The sequence below is a fragment of the Vicugna pacos genome, chromosome 25 (genome assembly GCF_048564905.1).
Source record: "Vicugna pacos chromosome 25, VicPac4, whole genome shotgun sequence".
Lineage (NCBI taxonomy): Eukaryota > Metazoa > Chordata > Mammalia > Artiodactyla > Camelidae > Vicugna > Vicugna pacos.
Window position 1 is genome coordinate 39783267 of NC_133011.1, and position 10462 is coordinate 39793728.

General features: G+C 63.8%; 1 protein-coding gene across 3 annotated transcripts; it reads right to left on the reverse strand.

Annotated features, from left to right (window-relative positions):
* Nucleotides 1-604: 604 nt before the first annotated feature.
* DGAT1 (diacylglycerol O-acyltransferase 1) lies at nt 605-10178 on the reverse strand. 3 transcript variants are annotated; one of them, XM_072950004.1, is made up of 17 exons: nt 9867-10178; nt 5413-5500; nt 3356-3396; nt 3166-3251; nt 3030-3082; nt 2703-2808; nt 2448-2561; nt 2267-2341; nt 2070-2173; nt 1943-1981; nt 1809-1850; nt 1690-1734; nt 1503-1615; nt 1347-1412; nt 1176-1263; nt 1027-1089; nt 605-928 (listed from the first exon to the last, which is right to left on the reverse strand). In XM_072950004.1, exons 1-17 carry the CDS (start codon nt 10052-10054, stop codon nt 773-775), a joined length of 1467 nt encoding a protein of 488 aa, XP_072806105.1. In that variant the 5' UTR covers nt 10055-10178; the 3' UTR covers nt 605-772. The 3 variants fall into 3 exon arrangements, with proteins under 3 accessions (XP_072806105.1, XP_072806107.1, XP_072806106.1); XM_072950006.1 differs by lacking the exon at nt 2703-2808 and having other exon boundaries at nt 2448-2514; nt 9867-10159; XM_072950005.1 differs by lacking the exon at nt 1027-1089 and having other exon boundaries at nt 9867-10159.
* Between the last annotated feature and the right edge of the window lie 284 nt (nt 10179-10462).

Genomic DNA, 10462 nt, shown 5'->3' on the forward strand with positions numbered 1-10462 from the left:
AAGCTCCAGCCCAGGGAGCTGGGGGTCCTCCTGGCTCCGGGGCCTCAAGCCAGCAGCACCCAGGAGGTACAGACACGTGGTGCTCGGGCAGGAACTCAACGTGGAGGCCCTGGGCGTGGCTTTGCCTTTGCGACCCCTGTAGCCTTGTCTTGGAGCCTCTGCTGGCCTCTCAAGTCAGTCCCGACCCCAAGCTCAGGCCTGCGTCTGGGGAGTGCCCAGGCACTGTCTTCCAGCTCTCCAGCACAGGCGCCTGAGGGTCTGAGGCCCTGCCCCACACATGGGAGTAGCAGGCAGCAGCAGGATGTCTGACCACAGAGCTTCCTGAGGCAGTAAGGGGGCCACCCTGGTGGCAGGGTGTGTGCCGGTGCAGGGGTCTGCCCTGCACCTCACCCGCAGCACCAAGCCACTGCCCTCTCCTGGCAGCTCCTACATCATGGGCCCTGGGGAGGTTGAGGGGACCCAGAACCCCCCTCCCACAGTACAGCCGGAGGGAAGAGGGCCTGTCTCCTGGCCCCTCAGAACAGCGGCCCCCAGAGTCCTGTGGGGCCCCACGTGGCACAGCCCCACCTCTCAGCAGCCCTTTCCCCCAGCCGAATGAGGGGAGTCCCTCTGGATAGCACTTTATTGACAACTTCGGACCCTTGGGCAGGATCAGCAGTTTCCAGAGCACGGGCATTCCCCCCACCACCCGCACTGGCCTGTGCCCAGGGGGCAGCAGTGCCCAGCCAGGCCCCTGTCCCAGCACACCTGCCCTTGGGGGCGCGGCTCAGGCTCAGGCCCCGGCTACTGGGGCCTCGTGGTTGAGCACGTAGTAGTCATGGACGTACATGAGCACGGCCACTGGCTGCCCGATGATGAGCGTCAGCCACACAGCTGCATTACCGTAGTTGCCCCAGAAGAAGCGGCTCACTATCCAGGCTAGCGGGATCTGGGGACACAGGGGCCCATCAGCAGCCACAGTGACCACAGGGTTGGCACCCAGGTGTGGGGAAGAGGGCTGGCTGGGAGGCTGCATCGGGTGCTCACCTGAGCCATCATGCCCGTGAAGGCCCAGAGGCGGAACATGCGCAGAGGGATGCTCACCAGGTACTGGGGTGGGGGCGAGAGGGGCATCACCTGAGCCCTCAGCCACACCCACCCAAGGGCGGGACAGGATGCACCCGCAGAGCACTGACCTCGTGGAAGAAGGCTGAGGCCAGGAACACGCACGTCCTGGCCAGCCACTTGCTACTGCCCCGCCGGAGCATGGGCTTGTAGAAATGTCTGCAGGAGGAGAAGGTGGGATGGGCGCCAAGGCCACGGGCCGCCCGCCCGCCCGCCCGCCCACTGCATGTGCCCATACCCACCTGAGGCACCACTTGTGAACAGGGATGTTCCAGTTCTCCCAGAAGTAGGTGACGGACTCAGAGTTCCTGGTGTGGAGACAGCAGCAGGTGATCAGACTGCATCAGGACTCTCCAACCCAGCCCCCAGCCCCCAGCCCCACACCCAAGGCCACCCACCACCAGTCCCGGTAGAACTCCCGGTCTCCAAACCGCATGAGCTCGGCCACAGCATTCAGGCAGGAGTGGAAGAGCCAGTAGAAGAAGATGAGCCAGATGAGGTGGTTGGGGACCTGAGGGGTCATTTGCCAAGTTCCAGAACACCCCTACCCGCCCCCACAGGCTCCCCGACCGCCAGGCTGCTCACCGCCAGCTTCAGGAGGCGCTCAACGATGCGTGAGTAGTCCATATCCTGTGGAGATGGGGCTCAGCGGGCTCCTTGGCCCCGCCTCGCAAACCCCCCTCCCCGAGAGCCTGGCCACTCACCTTAAAGGGTTTCATGGAGTTCTGGATGGTGGGGACCATCCACTGCAAAGGAGGGCAGAGTGTAACCGCGCTGGCCACCCTGGGACCCCCCCACCCCAACCCCGGTGCAGCACAGCCCCACTAAGTTTGCATACCTGCTGGATCAACCCCACTTGGAGCTGGGTAAGGAACAGCTGGAGAAGGAAGCAGAGGACAGCAGGCTCAATCCCCTGGTGCCCAGCAGCCCCCTGACCCCGCAAGGCCCCCAGCCTCCAGCCTCACCATCTCAAGGAGCCGCCGCAGCAGGAAGCGCTTTCGGATGCGAGGGGAGCGGGGAAAGTTGAGTTCGTAACACAAAGTAGGAGCAAAGAGGAAGTAGTACAGATCTGGAACAGGAGGGGCAGGGCTAGCATGGCAGAGGCCTAGCCCCTGCGTCCCCCCACCCACCCTCCAGGTCTAGCCCCCTGCGGGGTCCTCACCGCGGTAGGTCAGATTGTCTGGGTAGCTCACAGTGCCCTGGGCAGCTCCCCCGTTGGCCTTTTTACTGGCAGAAGCTAGGAGCAAGCGGCGGAGTTGGGGCACGTGAGACTGGTGCCGCCCAGCTCCAGCCCCATGGCAGGTGGCAGCCCCAGGGGGCCCCAGCCCTAGGCAGCCCCTCACCGGCCTTGGCCTTGGCCCTAGCCCTGCGCTCTCGGCACCACAGGTTGACGTCCCGGTAGGAGAACAGCTTGAGGAAGAGGATGGTGTACACTATCAGAGCCAGCACGGAGCCCACTGCAGGAGAGGCAAGCTCAGGCCACGCCCTCCCACACTGCCCATAGGAGAGCCTCGGCCACGGGGCAGCCCCTGTGGCTAGCCTAGGTCTCTCCTACGGGCCCCACAGACAGGCTGGGACAGGGAGAGATGGGGGCCCACCTGGAGTGATGGACTCAAGCAGGAAGGCCACAGCCGCCGGGAAGCAGAGAATGGTGGCCAAGTTGACCACATGCAGCAGCAGCCCTGCCTGCTCCGTCAGGGCACCCTGGGGTGGGGGGGTGGGCAGAGCGCTCAGCCAGGGCCCCCACTCCCTGGACAAACGGTCTCCCTGGGAAAGGGCCACTGGGCCTGGTGCAACTCCTCCCAGGAAAGCCACGCACAGCCTGAAACCCGGAAACGTAGTGGGATGGGCTAGTGCCCCACCATAAGCCTGGTCTGATGAGGAGCAGACCTCTGGGCAGGGCAAAACATGAGAACACTGCTTACCACAGCCAGGCGCTTCTCCACCTGGAACGCAGCCACAGCAAAGATGTTGGCCACTGAGGACAGAAGCACCACAGGGCAAATTCAGGCCTGGGTCAGCCCTGACCCCTCCTGAGGCCCTCCTGGGCACCCAGCTCACCAATAACCAGGCACAGAGCAGGCCAGCTGTAGGGGTCCTTCAGGAACAGAGACACCACCTGGAGGGGGTCCACCAGGATGCCGTACCTGGGGGTGGGGGCGGATCAGGGGGATGAGGGGCTGAGCGTGTGAGGGCCGGGACCTGACTAGCAGTGGGTGCGGTGTGGCCAGGGCCCTGGGGAGACACTCACTTGATGAGGTTCTCTAAAAATAACCGAGCATTGCTCAAGATCTGCAAGAGAGAGAGAATGGAACAGCCCTGTCAGCCCTGGCCTAGGAACCCCCATCCAGCGGGTCAGGGCAGCAGCCTCCATCCTGCAGGCCCTGCCCGGTCTGACCTCCGGCCAAGCTCCCAGACTCCTGTGCACCAGTGCAGGGACCAGAGGTCCCTCAGCACTGCCCCCAGCGTGCCCACAAGAGGGAGCTAGCCCACCATCGGGCACCTCCCGGACACCTGTGTCTGCAGTGGCAGCAGAAAGGGACCCGCTGTCCAGCAGCGCTCCCCTGCTCTGCTGAGCTGGTGACGGCCCCAGCCAGGCCAGGTGAAGCTGCCCCCGCGCCCAAAGCCCCACCCTCCAGCCAGTCCTTGCAGTGCCCAGCTGTGTGGCGGGTGCTGTACCAGGGTGTCCACACCGTGTGGGGTGGCAGGAAGAAGATGGCCAGGGTCCTGAGGGGCCAGGGAATCTGCGCCTGCAGCATCACCTGTCCCCAGACCTCTGCCTCTCCTCAGGTGTTCTTGCAGCACCCACCCCAAACCCAGGCCTTGGCCCCAAAGCTCCCAAGGATGGAGCCCCATAAAAACAAGCTCCTGGCTCTAGCCTGGGGCTGGCTGCTTGGCCTCCCTCTGCAGTGACAGGGAACCCCTCTTCCACCCCACAAGGCAGAGGCCCTGTGCAGAGGTCACAGAAGGCTCTGTGCAAAAGGGATGCTTTTCCAGGGAACACTGGTGGGGTCCCTTACCTGGAAGGTTTCACGAGGAGGTGACAAGCTCAGAGAGGCACGGGCACCCTGCCATGCCCTCCCAGCTGAATGCCCGACCCACCAGCTTACCAAGACACGTGGTTTCACTCTGTCACCCCACCTGGTAGTGGCCTGTCCTGAGAGCCCACAGCTGACAAAAGCTGGAGCTGCTAATGGGCAGGACCCACCTGGAGGCCCCAGCAGCACAGGGAACACACAGGCAGCCCCGCGCTCTGGACACATGGCTCCTGCAGGGAAGGTGTGGCAGAGGCACCAGAAGCAGGGGAAAGGCTTTGGGGCTGTACCAGGTGGGCCCAAGGGGTTGCAGGAGAACAGCCCAGGCTGCTGGGGGCCCGCCCTGCACACTGCCTCTTTACAAACAGTCTAGGCCAGGAATGGCCCCCCAGAGGCCAAGGATACATCATTGCCTGGGGGCCGGCCAGCACCTGGCCCGCTCTCCCCTTGCCCAGATGTCTTTCACCCACCAGGCTGCACAGCGCCCTGGGGAACCGCCCCAGGCCACAGACAGGGAGGAGATGGGGAGCCCCTCATACCTGCACAGCCAAGGGAGACACACCCAAGACAGATGCAGACACGTCAGTGTGCGGGTCGAAGGCCTCGGGCCACATCAGCCCTGAGTGCTGGGGGCCAGGCCCAGGCAGGCCCTTGCCCCCTGCCCCGCCCTGAAAGCTGCCTCTTTGAGTCCTGGACTCCAGCTGCTTCTGGGCCAGGGCTGCTGGCCCCAGAGGCAGTGGTCTCAGCCAGGCCACAGAGTGAGGCCGACACAGAGTCCCCTCAAAACAGCTTTCTGAGGCTAAGGGAGAGGCTGTGGGCAGCCTGGGGCTACCGGGCTGAGCCCAGAAGCATGTTCTCACCCCTGGCTCCCCTCAGTCAGGGCCTGCTGGGTGCTCCACGCCCACTATGGCTATTTGGAACAGCAGAGGAAACTCAAGCCCAGAGCACTCCCCCAGGAGCCCATCCACTCCTTCCTGCTCCCCTACGCCCTCCCAGCCAAGCCCCTGGAGGGACTCCTGTGCCCCACAGCACAAAGGCTCCCAAACCAGCCTCTGCAGACCTCTCCCAGGATTCTACAGAGACGGGGTTTGAGTGCGTACCCTACGGGAGCCCCAGTATATGACCACTGCAGGGCCCATCACTGCAGTCTCTCCCCACCAGCCCAGTGCCCCACTCACCCCGCCACACACGCTCTGGCCCCCCTGCCCCCAGGGACAGAGCCCGTGCCCCACTTGGCTGCAGGGACACCTGCCCAAGATACCACTCTACTTACCAGCATCACCACGCACCAATTCAGGATGCCACGGTAGTTGCTGAAGCCACTGTCGGAGCTGAACAAAGAATCCTGCAGGCGGTGGCACCTGGAAAGCGGGGTGTGGGGGGGGACCTTTATGAGCAGGTTACCAGCGCAGACCCAGGCAGTGAGGACCGCAGGCAAGGGCAAAAGCAGGCCCGCGGCTCCAAGCCCTGCACATACTGAGAGCCTGGCCTCCCCCAGCCCCTTAGGAGTCGGCCTCAGGGCCCAGGGTGGAGCCAACCTCAGCCCCTCCCTCAGGGCAGCTCTCACCCATCCTGGCCCAGCAGTCGTGACCCTACCTCAACCCTCTCTTCTGCCCACACATCCTTCTCCCCATTTATAGCCAGAGAGAGGCCACGCCCAGCCAAGTGCTCAGGAACACTCAGAGGCCTGCCGCTCCAGGCAGCTGGCAGGGACAGGCCACAGACGGGACCTAGCACATCAGGCCTGGAGTACCCCAGGCCAGGAGCCAGCCTGGCTCCCCAGTTGCCTCCAGCTGCTGCCACACACGCTGGCTATGGTGTAGTGATGGGCCAACAGGAAGAGTCCACCCCAGGGATCTGGGGGCCTACCCGGCAACGCTGGACAGCATGGAGGGGAGGGCAAATCTGCCTTCTCAGATGGCTCACCCACCTCCTCCCCATGCTGGTCCAAGTTGGCACAAGGACCCACGCCAAGGGCCAGCTGAGCACCTGGCCTGACATGCACCTTCCTGGGGGCAGGAGCCCAGCCCTCATGTGGCCTCCGATTGTTTCTGAAAAATGATAGCCTGTCCCAGTTCAACCACGGCAGTTAGCACTGTGTTCCTGCTTGGGCTGAGGGGCCAGCGGGAGCCGACCCAGGGCCTAGGCACCTGATGGCAGGGAGTCTACAGCAGAAGCAGGGAGAAGCCTGCCCACCGTGAGAGCTCCCACTCCATGCTGGGGCTGGGGGACACAGAAGCTGACCCTCACACCTCTGCCTCCTCAAGGCAGAGGTGGAGGAGGGGCCACAGCAAGGCAAGGCCAGGCCCAGACCTGGCGGCCAGTTCACAGGGGGCAGCCCTGCCTCACCCCAACTGCCATGCCACCAGGAGACCTCCACAGCATTGAGCAAGGCCTCTGGTTTTGTAAGAGTAGAGGCCAGGGCCTCCCCTTCCCTCCTGTGGACACACATCCGCCTCCAGATAGCTGGGGCACTGCGCGGATGCCCTCTCTGGCGGCCCTGCCTCAGTGGCATGCCCGGCTATGGTTGCGGTCAGCACTCGGTCGGCCCCAGCCAGGAGGTGAGGGGCCAGGGAGGACTCCTCACTCTGCAACCAGGACAGTGCCAACAGCCTGGCCTTCCCAGGCCCGCCTGCACCTGGCCCGCCCACCACTTCCAGTCACAGGCCTGTGCTGCCTTGAGCCCCGCTTCCAGGTCTGTCCTGGGCCGCACAGTGAGGCTGCGATCTCCACCCGAGGCCCTCTTCCTGAGTCTCTGCGCCTGCCTCTCTGAGAGCGGGCAGGGGAACAGTTTCTGGGCCTGTCCACTGCATGGGCCCATCTGGCCCTGTCCCCCAAGTTCAAGCCCATTCACTTTCACTGGAACCATCCCCCAAAGCCACCTCATGCCACAACCTGCCAGCCACCCATCTGCCCATTAACATGCCCAGAGGACTGTTTCACAACAGTGTGACCCTTGCCCCCTTTGGGCCACTAAGAAGACCACGCTGACTTTATTTGCAGCAATCGCTAAGATGAAAACAGAGGTGGGGAAAGAGTGGTGTTTTTGGAATCTGGCTATCAATAACATTATAACAATAAATAATATTAAAAACTTTTCCAAATCCCCGCTGTCAGGCTTCCAAGGCCTTCCTCAAGGCACCCTCACCTACTCCCCAGGGCCCTCCATAGGCCCTCTGACCATCCCCAACCCAGGCAGCTCCCTGGCTCCACAAGTCAGAGGCCCCAGCCCCAGGAAGGAAGCCCACCATCTACCAATACCCACGGAAGTCCAGCGGCTGCAGTGGACCAGAGGGCAGACAGGCATGGCTGGCATGGAAGGTGAGACCTGGCCACCATGCCCAGAGATGTCTTTGTCACCCTCTCCTCTACTACAGGGGCTGGCCACACCTCTGTACCCTCCAGCAGTCCCACACCTGCTCCCCAGTTCCAGCCAGCCAGCAAGGCCACTGTAACTCATCACACATGTCACTTCACTCAGCCCTCGCATCAGCACCGGGAAGCGGGCACACATAGGGAAACTGAGGCTCACGGAGGTTCAAAGCTTTCCCAGAGTCACAGCCCCAAATGTGGACCACACCTGGGGACCACATGGTCCAGGTCCAGAGCCAAGCAGAACAAAGAGGGGCAGGGTGCCAGCTGGCCTCCCAGCTGCCACCTCCTGGGCACTTCCTACAGCCAGCCTCTAGACCAAGCCCCGGAGTACAGGGTGGTTGGGTGGGCTCCCCACACCCTCAGACCCTGCTGGAGAGAGAGAAACAGAGGACAGTCCAGAAACAAACACCCTGAGAGAGCCTGGAGTGCCTGTGAACCAAGGGCGGGAGGGCGCAGCAGGCATTCTGGGCACCGAGGTGTGTGGTACATCTGGAAGGGTTGAGCCACGAGGCAGAGCAAAAGAGGTGCCCTCTCTTTCCTGCTCCACAGCCACACCTGCCCCAGGCCGGAAGGAACAAGCTCACGCCCAGAGCCTGCCCTGCCTGCCCAGGCCCAGGTGAGCAGGAAGTTTGAAGGGGAGGAAGGCGGAAGAGGGATCAATGGCAACAAGCAGGGAGGAGGGAAGGCAGGTGAGAGGAGGAGGCCCAGAGGAGGGGCATCAGAGGCCAAATCCCAGGAAGGCAGTCAGAGCCAGGTCTGGCCCTGCCCCAGGAGCCCCTGAACTGTGTGGCATCTGGGTTTGAAGGACAAACACACATCACCGGCATTCCCCAGAGATCAGCGTGGAGGGCGGGGGGGGGGGGTACACTGCAGTGGACCCTCCCTGTCATCTACTGTTTCTCCTCCCAAAGGTCCATCCCTCAGAGGTGGCAGACAGGGCTCCCACTCCCTCAGCCCAACTAGCAGGAGTACAGGACAGGCTCTGGCCCCCTGGCTGTGTAGGGCAAGAAAGTAAGTGACTGCCCATCCCAACTCACACAGAAGGACCCCGATTACCACCCTCCAGGGGGAGATCATGCCAGCCGCGCCCCTGCCTCCTGGGGAGGATAACTCAAGGGTCAGCAAAGAGCATTCCTGTTCTTCGCAGCCTCCCTCAGTACCACCTCAAGCCCACAGGAAGCAAGCACCCCCTCAGCAGAACCAGCCCCCTCCCGCATGGTACCTTCACGAACTCTGTGCCTGACCTTTGCTCACACTGTTCAGTGCTGAGATTATCTTATCTCCCAGGTGAACTGTGAGCACCCCAAGGGCAGGGACAGTGCCTACCCCCTCCCCACGGTGCCCAGTGAAGAAAACCTCTTTCTTGTTTACTGAGAGAGCAAATTCTTACCAGCCAACTGACCTGTGGCCCACTTCCTCCTTGAAAACCTCTAGCCCGGGAGCTGTTCCCAAAGCCAAAGCCCCTGAGGGCCCCTTGGCCAGGGTGAAGGCGAGTGGAGGGGTGGGGACATGGAGGACGGCAAAGGGATGGCTTGGAGCCAGCTTGCGGGACTGTGCCAAGGGCCAGGTGGGCCGGGTCCCCCCCCCCCGTCAGCCACAGCTGGCTCCCCCCGCCCCCTCCTGTCAGTCTTTCAGCCAAGCAAGGCGCCCACCTGTGGGTGTGCCCACTTCAAACCCATCTCCTGTACCCCAACCAGGGGTGAGAGTCCTCATACAGGACTCAGCTCTGTCCCTACAGCAAGCACTTGGGCTGGTAATATAAGCAGGACCCCAGGCCAGCCAATCATTGGGGGACAGATGAGGGGCCCCCATGAAGACCATTTTCGGGAGAGTCGGAGGGATGAGAAAGCCTCCTGCGCTGCCCCCTGCCCCTGTCCTCAGGCAGTCCCACTCCCCGGCTGCCCCACCCTCCTCTGGGAGCCTTCTCTACCCCCAAGGCACCCCTCATAGCCCTCAGGAGGGACCTCCTTCATCACAGACTGCCAGATTCCACCCATCTCCTTCCAGGAAGAGGACTCTGCATGGCTGCAACCAGCCCACCTAGGGCGGCAGGCTCACCCTGGGAATGAGCGTCACCCACCTAAAGATGGGCAGAGGGAGGGGCATCTGGAAGCTGGGCTGCGGACAGCTCCTCTCGACACCTCCATCTGGGTGACCCTTGGCAGGAAACCATCCATCCCTAAAGCCTGTTTCCCCGCGGGGGTCCAAAAGGGAACACCTGTCTATACGAAGTCTGAGAGCCAGGCTCTCGGAATCGGAGACCGCGCTGCTGCGGACACGCCCCGGGGACCAGGGAAGGTTGCGGGGACCCTGGGTCAAGGGTCAAAGGTTAGGGGTCAGGAGCTTCGCTACCTCAGATCCCAGGGGCCACTGCCCACGTCGACGTCTCCGTCCTTGTCCTTGTCCGGGGCTGGCGCGTCCCCCCCGGCGCCCACGTCCCGCACCTCTTCCGCCGCCGCGGGCCCGCTGCCGCCCTGGCTCGAGGGCCGCGACCCCGGCCTCCGTCGCCGGGGGCCGCCCGAGCCGCCGCGGTCGCCCATGGTCTCAGCCAGCACCCTGCCGCGGCCGAGTCGCGGCCTGCCGGACTCAGCGCCCGAGGCCTGCGGCCCCGCCTCCGGACTCGGCCGACGGCCGCCACCGCCCCCTGCCGGCCGCCGTAGCCCGCGCACTAGCCCGCGCCGCCAATCACCGGGCGCCCTCTAGGTTAGGCGGCAGCGCGCGGCAGCGTCACTCCCCCAGCCGCTAACTGGCCCGAGGGCCGGGCGCGTGTCCATTTGTAGTCCGCGAGCGCGCGGGGCACTCTGGGAGTTGTGGTCGCCCGGCGCGAGCCGGAGAGGGGATGCGAGCCGAGGCGGCTTCCTAGCAGCCGCGCGCCTCCCCTGACTGCTGCCTGCCCCTTGTCCCACTCTATAAACACAGAGTTTCGTCACTTAGCCCAGGCGCGAGTG